At 37.1% G+C, this 18,591-nt stretch overlaps 1 protein-coding gene across 2 annotated transcripts in view; it reads right to left on the reverse strand.

The window, feature by feature from the left end:
* The window catches only part of LAMA4 (laminin subunit alpha 4), a 104,632-nt gene that overhangs the window by 39,457 nt on the left and 46,584 nt on the right, over positions 1–18,591 (reverse strand). Inside the window, exons 4-13 of one of the 2 annotated variants that reach the window (XM_032215685.1) lie at positions 17,781–17,861; positions 16,171–16,385; positions 13,122–13,217; positions 9,986–10,137; positions 5,506–5,616; positions 4,852–4,963; positions 3,405–3,572; positions 2,678–2,871; positions 1,544–1,660; positions 179–327 (exon numbers count right to left, since the gene is read on the reverse strand). In XM_032215685.1, the coding sequence (XP_032071576.1) occupies positions 179–327; positions 1,544–1,660; positions 2,678–2,871; positions 3,405–3,572; positions 4,852–4,963; positions 5,506–5,616; positions 9,986–10,137; positions 13,122–13,217; positions 16,171–16,385; positions 17,781–17,861 (1,395 nt within the window). Of the gene's footprint in view, positions 1–178; positions 328–1,543; positions 1,661–2,677; positions 2,872–3,404; positions 3,573–4,851; positions 4,964–5,505; positions 5,617–8,185; positions 8,287–9,985; positions 10,138–13,121; positions 13,218–16,170; positions 16,386–17,780; positions 17,862–18,591 lie in introns of those variants that run through there. The other variant, XM_032215687.1, reaches the window with a different exon arrangement.

Consider the following 18,591-nt stretch of genomic DNA (forward strand, 5'->3'; position numbering starts at 1 on the left):
GTTGGTATTATTAAACCAATGTGTAGCATTTTAAGATACACTATTTCAATAGAACAATTAATCACACACTTAATTCTCTCTCCCTGAGATCAGTGGGACTTAAGTGTGATTTCCAGTTCTTCATATTGTATCAATTTATTGCAGAAGGAGAATTTGGCTTAATACACTTGAAAGTTACCTCTCCAAGTTATCTGCTAGGTCCTGAAGGCCCTGTGCATATTTCATCGCTTTTTCAACCAAATCTTCATCAAACCTTGTCTGGTTGGCCTGTTTGTCTTGTAGCTGTACTTTAGCTCCATCTATTTCTGCATAGAACCTGGATGCGTTCTGACCAAACACAAAGAGTAAAGGAAAAATAGCTATGATTTTTCTATAAATGGCAAAATGTCTTTCCAAATTAGGTAGATAGTGATAAAGTAATAAATGGATTCTTATGACAGAGTGTATCCTTTCAAATTGGGGATCATTTAATTGAGCCCTTTTTATAGTGAAAAACTTAACTGCAGCTAGAATTAAAAAAAACTTATTTGTCACTAATCATTAAGGAGGAGTTGAATAAAGGAAACATTCAGTTACATAACTCCAACTTCAGCCCATAATATATAACCCTGAAACAAGTTAAAGGAATTTGTTTATTTACTTCTCAAAATTATAGAGTAGCCCTACTCAACCCATTTTGGGTGGCATACCACAAAAGCAGCATTCAAAGTACCCAATAAAATAGCAAGAACATATACTATACTGTAAAAAATGAGAGAAACTAAGAGGAACAAGGCATGATAATGAAAACTCATATCAAAAGCCATTCTTCCTTTCGAGGGCTGAATATCTTTCTCTATCTGAACATTGGATAATTCCTCTCCTTATCACTCTTCCTCCATTATCTATCTTCTGCTAATCATTTCGTTACCCATCTGCACCTCACTCCTCCTAGCTAGATGGCTCAGAGGACACACTTCCTATTAGAGCATTTAAACCTGTACCTAGCAGTCTTTCTTTGCCAGTAACTATTGATTAACACTGAGCTGATTATAACTATGTTACTTGTGGTTATATGTACTTCAGCTTGATACCCATGAGCCAGGATCACAATTTAGATTTCTCTCTGCCATTGTCTCCAACTGGATGAATGATGCTACAGTTTCAGGCAATCACTTCTGATTTTGTTGTGGACTTCCACTCTCCCCTTTGTTGTAGCTCTTCTTATGTAAGCATAGCTGGCTTATAACCCGGCTGCCTGCAATTTGGCAGATTGAATCTCTCAAGGTTGACTCAGCCTTCCATCCGTCTGAGGTGGGTAAAATGAGGAGCCAGATTGTTGGGGGCAGTATGCTAACTCTGTTAAACCACTTAGAGAGGGCTATAAAGCACTGTGAAGCCGTATATAAGACTATTGCTATCGTAAATCATAGTATCTGCTAAGTCTTGCTGAAGTTGATGCTAATATAACTACATTCTGAAGATCGTGTTAAAAGCTAAAGATGTAAACTCTGTGGACTAGGTAGACAGTAGATTTTGATGTATTATTTAAAAAGAAAATCACCTGTATTGCTTCATTCACTTCAAAGATGATTCCATGAGAAACATCTAGAATGTCAGTGGCCATCCCTAGAGTATTGTTCAGAGTGTCAATATCTTCCTCCAATATTTCTTGTTGCTTCTGTAAGAAAAAGACAATAATTCCTTAAATATGTTGGTTGTTTGCTAATCACTATTGTATTTTTTTGAGTAAATTAGATGTTTGGATCCACAGTAAAATTAACAAATGCTTTACTGAACACAATTGATACTTGATAGTAGAGCAAATATAATGAACATTACTAAAACATTAATATTTATTAATAAGGGTCGTGCAGTGCTTTGGATACAGTCTCTAAAAGATGCTTCAGAGGTGTATGGAGAACTGCAAATGAGGTACCAGTCTGCAAACCTTAGTCTGTTATGTGATCCTGGGAAAAGATACATCTGCTTTAATATGTTGCAGACAAAAACTTAGTATTGTATATGCTCCTCTGCACTTCAAATATCTTTAGTTTACATTGCACAGGTCTTTGAATAATATTCTAATGTTAGAACATTTCGATGGTGAATATTCTGAGATAAATATTGTGTGATACTTCTCTATAAAGGGGAGAACTTGTAATATGGAAGGAAGTTCCATCTTTTTTTAGTGTTGACTGAGACAGAATTCAAGATACTGGTACTTTTTATCTTTATTACTGTCCCAACATCCTTCCTCCAAGCTCTCTGAAATGGCGTAAGTAATTCAAATGGTCTTTTCCTTCTTACATGAGAAGAATGTATATAGTACAAGACATACATGTGGACATTATTTAAAACTTGTATAAAATCTTGTTGTGATAAGCACATTCCCCAACTGTAGACCAGGAAATGAGTACATTTCCCTTTTGTAGCTCAGTCTATGTGATCCCGGCTATTATTCATTTACCTATTTATTGATAAAACTTTTACAAACCGCCCATCTTATATCGAACTCTGGATGGCTCCCAGCCATTTGGTAGGGTGAATTCACCCAGTATCTGATTTTATTTCTTTAGCTGTACATACATCATTGATCATATAATAAAAAAGATTATCTTGACAGATTAGGGCCAATATTTTACACTGTTAAAAATGATAAAGCACAACAATTTTGAAACAATTGACTGCATGGTACCTCATGCACTTGGAGTTTAGCAATGCTTTCGTTATTTATAGTGGCTGTTTTTCTGATGTCATCAATAACTTGGTGCAAAGCCTCTTGGAAGTCTGTGAGCTTGGTGTTGTGTTCCCCAAGCTGATCCAATATGTCAGGAATCAAAGACCTGGTTTCATTATGTTTCTGTTCCCAACTTTCAGCTTTCCTTAATACTAAGAGAAGAGGGAAGTGATTAATATGCTTAAATTCCTTTTTTCTGTCTCTGTAATACATTCTACAAGTACACGCTTGCTTGTTATGAACTTGTGCACTTCTACATTACCAGTCTTCAATCCCCAGCCTCAAACAGCTTTTAAGCTTTTAAACTTCTCCATGATTATCCTTACTGCTGCTGACCTCAACACACTGTTGAGCAGTATTCCCAGCTCTTCAACATATGATTTAGCACAAAAGTGTTGTGCTGTCTGAAGGAAGACTTAACGTATCCCTGCCATAAATATTTTTTATTTTGCTTACTGAAGCATCTCAAGGTATCCAGAAGCTGAAATTCTCTCATAAAATATTCAAAGTAAAGTAATAATGCCATGCTTTTCTGCTGATTAGTGGCATCATCACTGGTATACACTGTATCACCTTGAAAATCCTACATATTCTAGGGCCTGAGTATCTCTAAGTTGAATCTGCCCATCTGATGAGATACATCAGAGAGGACTTGCTGAGGGCCCAAATAAATAGAAGAACTCACAGTCTTGAGCTGCTTCAGACTCTTCAACAGCAAGTTGCCTCTGGAAGTTGAAAGGTCTGCGAAGTCTGATGTTCTTCAGCATCTCTTCTGCTGCTCTGACCTTCTGAGCAATATCTTCAGGCCTCAGATCATGCTCAATACCATAGTATTCTGCCTTGCTGCCAATTTCTGTGCATAAAGCAGAGCATAAAGCATATGATTCAAGATGTTTTTGTTGTATATTTTATTGACGAAGCTGCTGCTGCCCTTTCTAGTTACGGTCATTCAAGTTATTCCCAATTTTGCTACAAATATATATATATTCTCTTTGCTTGAATCAGAGAACCACACTGAGTAGATCAGAGGTCCTATACTTTAGGTCATGACTTGGCAAAAACTCACATGTTGGCTAAGGAATTTTGGCATACATCTTAAAGCTGGCAAGGTTGAGAAATGTTGATCTAAAGGTCTGGGACATTTTCTTCATTTGAACACCAAAAAAATGCCAATATTTTGGTGGCTCTATTGACCAGAATCTACTGTATATAGGAATCCTTCAAAGTGCATTGTGGTTATGGTTCTGCTGCTCTTATTTAGCCTGTGTTCCAGTGGTGGGTTCCAGCTCCTGTTGCAATCGATACAGTGCAACAGGGCCGCACATCCGCCACATGCACATCCGCAGCAGTGTGCGCATATACTTAGCACCCGCGATGCTCCACGACGGCTCTGCTATGCTTCAGCTGCTCAGTGGAGAATCGCGCAGGCACTGTATGCTGCCTGTGCAAAAGCCCCGATTGGCTCAAATATCAGTAAGGAGTGCGGGCCCTCTGGAGGACTGCACTATACTGGAACGGTACCTGGTGCTCCCAGCAGACACCAGTACACCCATACCGGGGCGTACTGGTTGTATCCCACCACTGTTGTATTCCATTGTAGGGAGGTAGAATCATTTCCAAATTCCTAAATTATTATGAAAATGTCCAGGGTGGTTTATATGGGTAACTGACTTTTTTTTCAACATAGAAATGTCCCAGGGATAAATTTGTTCTCACATTTCAAAACTAATTGTTCAAGTATTTTAGAAAGTATCTGGGTATATTTCTTTATCTTTCTGTGTTAAAATTAGCTTGCATTCTCAAGGAACACATAATATTGTTCTAAATATGTACTACAAAGAAGAGTGGAAAAAGCTGAAAGCTGTCATACAAATCTGATCTTCTGGTACGGAAAAGAAAAATAGAATTAACAAATGTTATCTGATTTATTGGGGGGGGGATTGGGAGTGTATGTATCAAACAATTTGATTAGCAAAAACTATAACCATGAAAACTGGAGTTTAATTCTGCTTCTCTTCGTTTATATGTTAATTTTGGACAGTTTGTAAATGTTCCTATAATTACCTTCCTCCATTGCCAGTTCCACGGATGTACCCTATTATTCATATGAATCAGAAATGCTCCCAGTTTACCTTGGATGTTATCTACAATATTTCCAAGTTCCTGTGCAAGAATCGTAGCACGCTTAATGGTCTCCCTAGTTTCCTTCTGCAGCTGCTGACCTTTGCTTGATCCTTGATTTATCTATGGAAAATCAGATGTTTGGAACACGAGTATCACATTTTATTTTACATTTAAATCTACAACACGAAAAAGAAGTCACTGTCTGTCAAAAAGTGATAGGTATTTTTTTTTTGCAAAACAGTCTTGTGGAAATCTTTCACACTTTGGTGTCATTCTATGTTTTTTATCCATTTTCTATTTGCTTAAATTCAAACTGACTCCCATTTAAGGCCAGAGTCCTCATTACACTTACTTGAGAGTTGGTTCTATATTACATAATATACTTGAAAAAAAATTGAACTTTGTTATTTAACCTGGTTTTGCTTAACGTATGACCTGATGCTTAGTTTAGTTCTAATAAAAATATTGCCTAGCTATTATCATTTTAATTTCTTTGTCATGGACTAAACCATTACATTTTATTTTACTAGGACTTATTCTTCAGGTTCATACTGATAGTATTACTGATTCATGGAATTAACTATTTACTTCTTTAGCATTGTTAAGCTGATCCTGCTCGAGGCAAGAGAAATATAAGATGGAAATGAGCATAATAAGCAAACCTTTTCATCAAGGGCATCAATTTTCCTGAGAAGTTTTGTCATTTCATTTGCAGCATCATCAACCTGGGTTGTCTGAAGAGCAGATTGATTGTCCTTCTCGGAGAATTTTGCCTGAGTATAACAATGATACAAATTGAGACATCTTTGTTAAAAATTATCTTCATTTTTTTCAAGGTACTTACAAACCAATTACATTAAGAATATATATATTAATGAGCTTCTTCACAAGAATGCAATCATGATATTCTGAATGTCAGAATCAGAAGGTTGGAATGGATTTCAGGCATAAGGCAGAAGTTATGAGAATTATGTTACCATTAACTGATGCTTATTTAGTGCTTTATTGAATTTTAAACAGAAACAGGTTGCATAGCAGCCTCCTACTCTCTACATCGGGCTTTACATTCCTGTTCTGGTTCTGTTTTTCTTTTTCCACACCACATACTAGTTTGCATATCTATGCATGCCATACCAGTGAATAGTGCACAGGAGGGCCTCCTGTTTGCCACAGGCACTGTACAGGGAATCTGAGCAAAACTTTTGGTAAGATTCCATATATCGTTTGCCTCTTTTGCATTTTTTTCACTTTCTCTGTTGCATAGAAGGCAGATACAGTATGCATAGAAATGACATTACCCACAAATGAAAAGTAATTGGTGAAGATGATGGAACTTGCTGAGATGTCCAAATTGACTTCTTTGAGAGAAGAACAACAATTATTATTGACTGGAAACATCTAATCGGCTTTTTGTGTAAAACAGACAAAAATGAATTTATGATTTTGATGATAAAATCGGGTAGATTATAGAAAGAAGAGGGTCATGTTGTAACCTTAGAGTAAAAGGTAATGTGTAATTGCATTTAATAACTGCTGTGGAGATGTGTGGAAACCACTTCTTTCTATCTTTTTAAATTTCTTTTCTATTTTTCTTTTTTCCCTTTTTCTTGCATCTTTCTGTTTCTTTTTTCTTCTGATTTATATTAGTTTGTATTAGTTTTTATCTTCCTTTCCAAAACTATACACAAACGGGTGCACACTCAGAAGCAGAAATAAGCATAAAATCTATTCATGAATCTGATTTGGCACCTATTTTTATAGATATGTATATTATATTAATTGATGAAACTCTATTGTGTAGTTCTTCCCTCCTTGAGTCCAGAAACTCTTATCTTTTCCTTAGAGATGATGGAAGACAATTCCTTCCTTTTTTAATAGATGTGGTTTTGATGAAGTGAACATAGGCAGTCCAGATGATAATAACTACCCCTTTTTCTTTTGATCATGATCAATGGATATGAACATGATCTAGCTGTTTAGAATGCAAAACTAGATTTATACTGAGAATATGATCTATTATCCTGCTTATAACAATCTTTTAAAACATTTTAGGAAAGTAAATACAGATCCATTTAGAGGAAATTCCATTTCTTCCTTTTAATTCCTTCTATTCCCCCCCCCTTCATTTTATACTCCCCATTTTTAAAATTTATTTTATTTGAGCATTGATGTCCCAGTTTATTTTAAGAAACCAAGGATATTTACAGTAAAAATCAATATATGAACACTAGCATATTACTAGATTTTACAGAAAGAAAATGGAACAGCAACCAAAGTACTTCAACTGGACAACACATACTAATATTTTAGGTTTTAGTACCAACTTTCAGAAAGCTATTAATGAGAAAACGAGTTGTATCTTCTCTGCAGGAATAGTACAGAATATGATGTGCCATCAAATTGCTCAACAGTACTCTACCTGAGGAGTTTCAGGAATTATTAAGACATAAAATGTTTCTCCAAAATGACATCAGTAAAGGGAAGGAGTTGCATAGATGGATCACTGGATAGTCTGGCTTTAAAATGTACAGGGCTTTAAAGGTCAAATAGTAGCTAGAAATGGAGTGTATGGTATAGCTGTTTCAAGAAATGGAAGTCATATTTTCTATATACTGTCTCTGCCTAGCCAATCTGCTGAATATTTTCATTTGCTTTCAAAGACCATGGTATACAGCAGTGATGGCTAACCTTTTTGGCATCAAGTGCCAAAAATGTGCGCACACAGCCATAATGCAATACATGCGCCCCACCCCATGCATGTGAGGCAGTGACCGAAAAATCAGGTGGCTGGTGGGAGGTGCGCGCGCATGCACGGCAGAACTAGGGTGGTGGCTTGGATGCCCGCATAGAGGGCTCTGCGTGCCACCTTTGGCATGTGTGTCATAGGTTTGCCGTCATGGGTATACAGTATAGAGCAGAGCAGCAATTGAGATATGGTGGAACAAATGCAGTAAGTTGTATCTAAATGACTTTTAAGGTCTTGTCCACATCCTACATTCTGCTATTCTGTGACATATATGTCACTCTGACCAGATCTTTTCCAGACATAGGTCTATGTAGCTCAACCTCAACTAAACACTGGCATTGCTTGGAAAAGGCTTAGAACCTGGGCATCCAAGATGAAAACCAAACTCTGCTTTCAAGAGAAATGCCATTCTCTTCAATACAGGATGAAACTTCAAGTCATCATCTGTTTAAGCAAGATTGACTTTCAGTGGTTAGCCCACATTAATTCCATCACCATTCTGAAGCAATATTCAGAACTATAATATCCCTCTCTGAAGAAGAAAGCAAGGAGATCAAAAGGTAAGTGGTGACCCTCAATCCCAAACTTCAAATTACCTTCTTCAACATTTTCATGTAGTTGTTCAGTAACAGTATAACAGCCGATCTGCTGCAACCACAGGCAAAGAATTGCTTCAAGAAATCACCTCAGTTCATATTTTCAGGTGAAAAATACATAGAGAATGACTCTATTAACTACTTTTAATGCCTTTTGTTTGTTTTAATTTAAAAAAAACTTAAATTGAAAAAGATTTCCCTATCCCTTTGTTTTGATTCCATCCACTTTGTGGAGTGCAACGTCTTCCGTGTCACCCATTGTGAGGCTTGCATCCTTAGTCCCCAAAATGTTAATTCTCCCCTATTTGGATTGGCCACCAGCCAAGGTTCTAAAATAAGCATTACAATATTAACACAATTTCTGAGACTAGATCTCCAGGAAAGACAGAAGCTCTGCCCCTTTCTTATTAGCATCTTGCCTTCAGTTTCAATCCATTAAACATTAAAGAATATTACAAGCAATGGCATTAAAACTCATTGAGAGACCCAACAGAATCAAAGGAATGCTTTCCTGTTGCTTAATTCCTGAAAAATGCCTTCATCCAAGTTATTTTAAAATTGACCTTGTTTTTTGATCATTAAAAAAAATCCCAACCACTGAAAAGTCAGCTTTTTCCATACATCTTTCCAAGAATTACTCTGCAATTGAATATCACAATTTCCCAGCTGGGGAATTCTGGAAATTGAAGTCCACAAGTCTTAAAGTTCCCAAGTTTTGACGCCCCTGGTATAGGGTCTCTTGTTTGAGCAGGGGGTTTGACTAGAAGACCTACCTGGTCCTTTCCAACTCTGATATTCTATTAATCTCTCACTGCAATCTAGCAAAATAGAGTAGTTTAGGCAAATAGAGAATGACCAACCAAAGGCTTACAGGAACCAACCATAACTAAATGGGAATTAACAAATCTAAATCTCTTTTATTCTTGACTGACACTGTCCATTCACTATACTCATCTGCAGTGCATGTATGGCTCTGTATCTCTGTATCTTCATCTCTCTCTCTTCTCAACTATCTCTATCTCATCTCTGTGTATCTAAATTTCTACTTAGACAAACTAAATGAATGTATGAAGAGAGTAAACCACAGAATTGCCTCTGAGGTTGTGCAAGCTAAAATTGAAGTTGCCTCAGTGGTAATAAATCTGGAATGACCAAGGTATGCTTATAATGTATTATTTCATTGTGACATTAATGACTTATAAACTTGCTGAGCTTGAAATTTCTGCAGACTATATCTCAATCTATTTATAGGATCATAGATCGTGGAATTGGAAGGGACCCCAAAGGTCATTTAATCCAATCCTCTGAGATCTGCAGGAGAATATATTAAGCCATGCACGAAAGGTGACTGTCCACTCACTTGTTAAAAACTGTAAGAGAGAACTCACAGCCTCCATAGATAAGGTGCTCTATAGATCTTATTGCCAGGGAGTTTTTTTATATTTAAATGCCTCTTGGTTGTTGTAATTTGTACTTGTTATTTCTGATCTTTGTTTCTGTGGCAATGGAAATTAGGACCTGAACATCTTTCCTATGGCACCCTTTTATGTATCTGACTGCTGATATGTGTTGTCATGTGTTCTATTTCTCATGGCAAATGATAGCTGAGGAAGGAGCAAATTTAAAATGGAACAGAATTATTATTTTTTCTTTGTAGTGACCCAGCTTTAATTTCTCCTTTTCTCCCACCATATAACTTTTAGCCAAATCTCCCCACTCTGGTTTATTTTAACTCTGAAAGGAAGCTGTTTCCGGAAACGATTTCTTCTGACGGGATTGAAGAATGAAGAAATTAGGTACCTTGAGGATAAAAGTAGTGGCATTGAGGTCGTGCAAGTGTTTGTGAGCAGCAACTCCAGTGGAGATGCTTAGCAGAATTTCTTTGCTTTCCTCAATGGATTGGATTGCCAGGCTGATATCATCAGTCAAGTCCCAAATGCATTTGTCACAGCCTAACAATAAACGAAAATGCAGACAGTTGAAAAGGGATACACATTCTTGTTAGAAACTCAAGTGTCTTTTCTGCTTTGTAAAAGAATGTTCCTGCTTGTTTTCCCCATTTAGGAAAAATCTGTCAAAAGGATGTACAGTACAAAGGATTAACAGTAAGAAATTCAGATTCTTGTTGTATGGTTATTACCAGTAATATTGAAGTAATACAACCCTTATATCAAAAATACATAATGTTGAACCCAAATCTTGTCACACTTCTAAATTGCTTTAAATTCACAGAAAAACAACAATCTTAGTATATGTTGTTTTTGAAGTGAAACACCTGCTGCCTTACCTAACAAGTACAGCATATAATTAGGAAACTATAGGAAATGACCTATTGCAGGACAGCAAGAGAAAAATTAACACTTAAGTGGAAGAATTAATTAAAAGCAAAAGAAAGCAACTATTCCAAAATTCAAAAAAAGAAACAAAACTCATATGACTATGAATCAGCAATTTCCCAAAAATAAGTGGGTTTATTTTTAATTTTTGACATGATGTGCCAGTGCCTCGAGGCTGTTAGGGACTGGATGGGGCTTAAAAAGCTTGTACTCAATCCAGATAAGACCGAGTGGCTGGTGTGTTTCCCTCCTACTAATTGGCCAAGTGTTCCATCTCTCAGGCTGGGGGGTCAAACAGTACGCCTCTCAGACAGGGTTCGCAATTTGGGAGTCCTCCTGGACCCACAGCTGACTTTTGAACACCACTTGTCGGCTGTGACCAGGGGGGCATTTGCCCAGGTTCGCCTGGGGCACCAGTTGCGTCCCTACCTGAACCGGGAGGTCCTCACAACAGTCACTCGCGCCCTTGTGACCTCTAGACTGGACTACTGCAACGTGCTCTACATGGGGCAGCCCTTGAAGAATATTCGGAGACTTCAGCTTGTCCAGAATGCAGCCGCGCGAGCGATCGTGGGTGTACCTCGGTTCACCCACGTAACACCTATCCTCCGCGAGCTGCACTGGCTGCCTATTGGTCTCCGGATACGCTTCAAGGCGCTAGTCGTCACTTATAAAGCCCTTCATGGTATTGGACCTGGGTACTTGAGAGACCGCCTGCTGCCAATTACCTCCACTAGACCGATTAGATCCCACAGATTAGGCCTCCTCCGAATTCCATCCGCCGGCCAGTGTCGACTGGTGACTACCCGGAGGAGAGCCTTCTCTGTGGCTGCTCCGACCCTCTGGAACGAACTCCCCGTGGAGATTCGAACCCTCACCACCCTCCAGGCCTTCCGCAAAGCCCTTAAAACCTGGCTGTTCCGACAGGCCTGGGGCTAAAGAGTTGTTGCCCCCGTCTCGAATGGTATGACTGTTGTGAGTTTTAAATTATATATTGTTATGTTTGTTTTTAAATTTTTGACTGTATCCCCCTTCCCCGGTTCGCGTTGTGAGCCGCCCTGAGTCCCGCTTCGGGGGAAAGGGGCAGCATATAAATACAATAAACTGAAACTAAACTGAATGCAATACTATACAGATTTTTTTCTTAAACACTTTATCTCTGTGAATACCAGATTTAATAACAGAGATACACAGAAGAAAAGGTATCAGTCTCTGTTTAATAATCTATCCATAGCTTAATTTCATGAAAGAAAGATCTGGGACTGAAGTTAGCTAGAAATTAAGACTGAATTTGGATTTTTTTACCTAGTTACTTTATTAATTTATGGCCAAAAACCCAAAGTATCCTCCCCAATAGAATTCAAATCTTTATTCTTAAATATATTGAGGGATGGCCATCATTGGCAAAGAAAATGGACAAATCAGTAAAGGAGAATATTTATAGTTTAGGTTGAAATGAAGGGTCCTTGGTGCTCTCTGAGCTTGCTTGTTTTCTTGCAGATGTTTCATTACCCAAACTAGGTAGCATCATCAGTGCTAGTGCTAAATGCCACCTCAAAATAATTGGCTACATTACGTTTAGAAAGTACATTTGATCGTGGTTTTCAGTTATTTTGTCCAAAGCATAGCTACATAAACTTAATATTGAAGTATGCACAACAACTGTCTTAGATCTCGGTGGGACTAAGTTTATCTATGTGATTCCTAGGCAGATTGGGCCTTTGGTGTAGGGGCCCTTCATCCTGTTTTGCCCCAGGTTGTCTCTTCTTTGAAATGCCTTTCCTAGGTTGCACTTTTCCTTCTCCCAACGAATCATTGTGGAAAGTGGCATTTTAAAAAAAAGAAGACCATCGATATCCCTTCAGGGATAATTTATTGGGAGTCACAACTTGGATGGCCAAAGCTAAACTTTATGGGCAAACCCTTCTTTCCATTCTTCTCTCTCATTTCTTTTTGCTAACATGTTTTTGCCTCTTGTTCAGGCATCTGGTTAAACAGAAGGATCTTCCAGAGACCTGAGAACTACAGGCTACCTATTCTTACTTCAAGCAATTTCCCATGCCAAACTTTAATGTATAGGTAGTCCTCAAGTTACAACAGTTCATTTAGGGACCGCTCAAAGTTACAATGGCACTGAAAATAGTGACATCACCATTTTCCACATTTATGACCCGTGCAACATCCCAATCATCACATGATCAAAATTCAGAGGCTTGGAAATTGACTCGTATTTATGATGATTGCAGTGTCCCAGAGTCTTGTGATCACCTTTCAACCTTCTGACAAGCAAAGTCAATGGGAAAACCAGATTCATTTAACAACCATATTACTAATGTAACACCACCAGTGATTCACTTAACAACTGGGGCAAAATTCACCTAACAACTGTTTCGCTTAGCAGCAGAAACCTTGGGCTCAATTATGGCTGTACTTTAAGTCAAGGATTAGCTGTAGTATATTCTAATGTCTACCTCTTTTACATCTATCATTCCATAAACTAATGCTGGCCAAAAAGAACATAGAATATGTATAATTTGGAAATGTAAACATGGGGAAGAAGGACCGAGTGTAGCAACAGAACATATCCCTGCTCTTCTTACTGATATCTGGGCAATCTGTGACTGGAGCAGGCATTGGAGGTTCTCCGAGGCATTGTCCTGTTTGACGGTCACAAGGTGCTCCTCCACAGTTGCATGCTGGGAAAAGACAGGTCAATTTATTACTGTGCAGTTGTTTAAATGGTAAGCATGCAAGTAAATAATTATTTCATACTGGGATATTGTGAGCTCTCAGAGGTAGTCTAGATAAGAAGTACTAGCTCCTTCTTTTTTGGTGTGTGTGTGTGTGTGTCTGTACATTAATAGAGTTTTGAAAGATTGAAAGTAATTCTCCCTTCCTTTCCTATTACTCCCTGTAAAACTAGGGAGGGTCCCTTCTAAATACTTCTCATGTTATCACATCTTGTGTGAGTTGAGACATCTTTTATATGCCATTTATGCAGCTGATGGTTCTACAGTACACACTTGAATCTTCACTTCCTAATTCCTCTTTAGATATTTCCTCAAACTCGCTTCATTTTATTTTCCTTTCCCTGATTTTTTTTCCTCGATCATTTTTCTACAGTGTCAATTGCTGTCCAAAGATCCTGCACTTATGAATTATTTTCTTCGTTGTTTTGGTCAATAGAGGTCAGTAGCCCAGGAATCAGGCATGTAGGTAGAAACGTGAAATACTGAAAAACTCTTGACTTTACATTTTAAAGAATTGTTTTTTCTTCCTCATATGAAAAATATTGATCCATCTAAAATACTGAACTTTGGCTATGGCCTGGGAATCTCTTGCCCTCTTTCCTCTAAAAAAGGCCTCGGATGAGCTTATAAGAAATATGATGTTTTTATACCCTGACCACTTGCATTATGTAGGAACATTCTGGAGCTTTCTCATTCAGCAGTAGCAGCATACCTACCCTACGTTCAAACACAATCACTTATTAAAGATGTCAAGACTTTTTATGCTGTTAATTTCATACAATTTTGTAGGGGGGGAGGCTTAAAATGGTGAATAAAAACAGAAGTTACATAATAAATAAAAAAATGTAATATAATACTTATGATTCTGGAATGTTCATTCATATTCTTGCATTAGCAAGAGATCAGACAGGCGGAAAGCCATTCTATATCCTAAGCCTGAATTCGATTAATAATTTGGCATTAGAAGCAAAGCTACATCTAGGATTTTATATTATGAGGCCAAGATATGCTTTCCCTTTACTCAAATGATATAATCCAAAGGCAATAGGCTTAGAAAAATAGGTGACTGATAGTTGATCATCATAATAAAAATGTTTGGGCAAGCATTAATTGCAATATAGTATTGTTTAAATCTTATTTTAGCATACAAATTCACTATATTATGTTACTGATACTATCCCTTAGAATTTTGGGAGGAGGAAGGAGGCATTGTAGTCCATGTTAACTCCTGGTCAACTGTCTGGATTAAATCCTGCAGTTTTCTTGACAAGATATTTTTGGAAGTGGTTTGTCACTGTCTCCTTCTTAGGGCTGGGAAAGGGAGAAGTCACTCAATTGGCTTTGTGCCTCATGTGTGACTAAAACTCAGGGTCTCCCAGTTTCTAGCCTGGTGCCTTAAACACTACATCAAACTGACTCTTCATTCCTTTGTATAGATTAATAAAGTTTTAGATATCGGGATGATTCTATTTAATAGTCTTTATTTGCTTGTTCATTGTATGTACATCTTTTTTACATATCTATATAGAACATGACTATATGGTTGTGCAGAAATCTCAGTGAATTTAAGGCTGCATTTACATATTACCTTACAAATTCTGTTATTTTAAGACCAAAGGCATTGTGACATTTGATAGTTGTTTTTCTATAAAACAAGCAATAGACATATAGGTTTGCGGAAAATATATGCAATAAATCAGAAAATAATTCCAGAAACAATTATTGCAATTGAACAATATCTTTTTTTAAATCATGGCCTAAATAGTTTATATGTGAAACATATAAGTTTGCAGCATAACAGCTCTGAGGAAATTTCTGAGATACAAAAAATAACACTCTTGCAATTTTTAATGTCTTTGCTCTTACATTTACGAAATAATGCGTTTGGTAATGGGCTCATCTGCATAATCATGTTAACAGAATATCTGTAATTTCCCATTAGATGCTTTCTAATTTACAATTTCTAAGCCCTAACCCTATAACACTGATAAAAATTTATGCATTATTTTTCATACCTACCTTTTAATCTCTGAATTCTAAAAATAAAACTGGCTATATTTCTCTATAATGTTGAAGTGTTCAAAATACTGCGGATGAAAAATAAGCCCACCTAACACCTATAGAGAAAGTGGACAAAATCCCCAAATTTATGTATGTATTATCTCAATCAACAGACTGTTAGCATGAATATAATATAAAGGTCCTTTTGAAATCTTATACAGCTTGAAAGGCTGAATTATTTATTACTTCCAAGATTAAAAAAAACCAGAATAGTGTGCAATTATTAAATGTTGGGCTTCTAAAGGATTCATTTTTGGAATGCATTAATTTTTTTTGGCACTTATGTCTTATTATGCTTCTAAAATTAGCTTAGTCCCTAGGCTGGGCTGGTTTTTACTGTGATATAAATGTGTACATTGCATGATTAATCCACTACTGCAAAGCAGATAGATATCCTTTATGGATAATAATGTCAGTATATTAATCTGCCTTACTGTAAATGCACAACGAAGCCAGATTCCATCTGAAATAATTTTCAGAGCAATATCAAATATATCCAGTTATAAGCTATATGATATTTAAATGAAAGTCCTGAGCTTAGTGGCAATGTTCCTCTGAAATGGTATAGACTTTCCTGCTTGAGCAAGAGGTTCGACTAGAAGATCTCCAAGGTCCCTTTCAGTTGTTAGTCTGTTTCTGGTTTTTTATGTTTATATTCCCAACTTTATTTTATGTATCTGTAAAATCTGTTCTTGTTTGCTATAAACTCACCAAAAGTAAAATGTTTCCGAGGGAGATGGGTGGTTTAGGAATATGAAATATAAATAAATAGTCTACAGAGGATCAATTTTTCATGAAAATCCATGGAACAAATCAAATATTTTACAAAATGTAATACCTGTGCATTTTCTGGCTATTCTAGCATCCCCGAAATAACCAGGAGCACAGAGTTCACAATTGAATCCTGTGGTACTACGCATGCAATTGCGACACTGGCCTGTCACTTCATCACAATCCTCAACGATCAAGTTAGGATCCGAATTGCCGCTGCAATCACATTTTTTGCAAGTACTGCCAATCACCAAAGGGTTTCCATAATAACCGGGAGCACACCTGGAGTGAAAATACAAACCCAGCAATTATTAATATACATCAGTGGTGAAATTCAGATTTTCTTACTAGCAGTTCTGTGGGCGTGGCTTGATGGGCATGGTTTGGTGGGTGTGTCAGGGGAAGGATACTGCAAAATCTCCATTCCCACCCCACTCTGGGGCCAACCAGAGGTGGGATTTCCTGGTTCTCCGAACTACTCAAAATTTCCACTACCAGTTCTCCAGAACCTGTTAGAATCTGCTGGATTTCACCTCTGATATGCATGTCTTTCTTTTGGACTGGTGGCATTCCGGGGAGGGGGGTATAAATCAACAAGGTAGAAACTTGGAGCATTTCTGGCACCCAGAAATCTGATCTATTGCTCTGATCTCCAGAGTTCCAAGGTTGAAATGTGTATTGCTGCCCTACATTTATCTTTCATGAAATGTTACCTTTCCAGCTGCTAATATCTTTGAAACAGCAGATTGGTGAGAAAAATAAATTATTAAAAAATCATGCCAAAAGGTCATGCTGTAATATAATTTTCACATTTCATGCACTTGATATATTCTTCAAATTTTTTGACACAGGTGTTGAAGAGATTTGAAAAGAGTGTTAAAAAAAACATTGTTTCCTGGGGCCATTGGATGCTGCTTGCCCTTTCAATGGGAAATCAGCTGAAATGCAGTTCATTCTTAATGCTCACACCGCATGTATGTAAGAGCACCTCTTTTTAATGAGAGAACTGAATTCATTGAGGATTATTCCAATAACTTGTTTTGATCGTGGACAAATTTTTGCATTCAGTCACTTTGTGAGAACTACCCAAACCAAAGAGAGCCTGCTCATATGATCATCAGGGATGCCAAAGTGGAGCCGCAAGTGATCCATTTCTTTTTTTTTTCCCTAGCAATTGTTGCCCTGGAAATGCCTGAAACTGGCACACAAAGCATGATGGGTACTTTGTACACTTGTAAATTGCATACGAATGTGAGTTCATTCTTACATAATTCTTAACGTTCATGTATATGTAAGAGCACCTCTTTAATGAGGGAACTGAATTCATTGAGGATCATTTCAGTAACTTTGGTTGGAGCTAGGAATGGAGAAGTACTGCATTGATAACCTGAAACAAATTAGTTAACCTTATTCCTCAAGCAGTTCTACAGAGCAGGAATTTGCTGAGATGTCAAGGTTGTGCCCTCCCTCAATTTACTTTAAGTTAAGTCTTTGGTAAATTAACAACATGTGAGGTCCACCATTTTTCTCTTTTATTATTGTAGTATATGAACACTTACTGATTTTTCCTGCTTCATTTAAGTGTGGGGATGAGAAGAAATTTTGCCTATTAAATCATTTATATATATACTGTACTAATCAAAATTGAGATCTATAATTCTTAAAACATGTCCATACCTTTCGCAGTTTGACCCTGCATAATGCTCTTTGCATTTACAGCGCACCACTCCATTTTTTCTGTAACAGGAGACTCCAAAGCTAAAAGTATATTAAAAAGTCATTATTAGAGATGATTATTCACACACTCGTGAATGTAACCTATACAATACAGAACCTCAATAGGCTTATGTTGAAAACCTTTGTACATTTACCACTAAATGTGGCAATACCTCATCCTGATCCAAGGTTTAGCTACTCCTAGGAGATAAAATAGAGATCACAAGAAGGTAAGATAAACAATGACCTCACTAGTCAGTTTTGAATGACTTCAAAGTGGGAATCCTAGTTTTCCAATAATATAATTAATAAATGAAGTAACTGTTATTTATGCTTGTTGTCAATAGGAGAGGAACAAAGAGAAATCATATTTATTTCCAACTGGTTTTAGTAAGAACACATATGTTCAAGCTCTGTTATTTCCTTCATTTCAGTCCTTGGTTGCTTTGAAGGAGAATTATTGCTACCAAAAATGCCAAGTGGTTTATAACTTACTGTATATACATGAACTTCTGAGAACCCTTACAACATAATTCATTCAGATTCTATTGAAGTTAATTAGATTCAAACCATAGGCAATTGCCTGCTGTGCAGCCTTTGTAAGACTATTAAAGAAAGAAAGCAAAATTAACTCAGCCTACAATCTGAAAATTTTCTCATAACAGAAATCTATTTGAGACAAGTTCTTTTATTAGAGCAAAGATAAAAGGATGCAAGCTTCCAGGCTGTAAGAACTCTTCATGGGCAAATTAATAAAAATGTTGAAAAGGGA

This window comes from Thamnophis elegans, chromosome 4 (genome assembly GCF_009769535.1).
Source record: "Thamnophis elegans isolate rThaEle1 chromosome 4, rThaEle1.pri, whole genome shotgun sequence".
In the NCBI taxonomy this organism is placed as follows: Eukaryota; Metazoa; Chordata; class Lepidosauria; order Squamata; family Colubridae; genus Thamnophis; species Thamnophis elegans.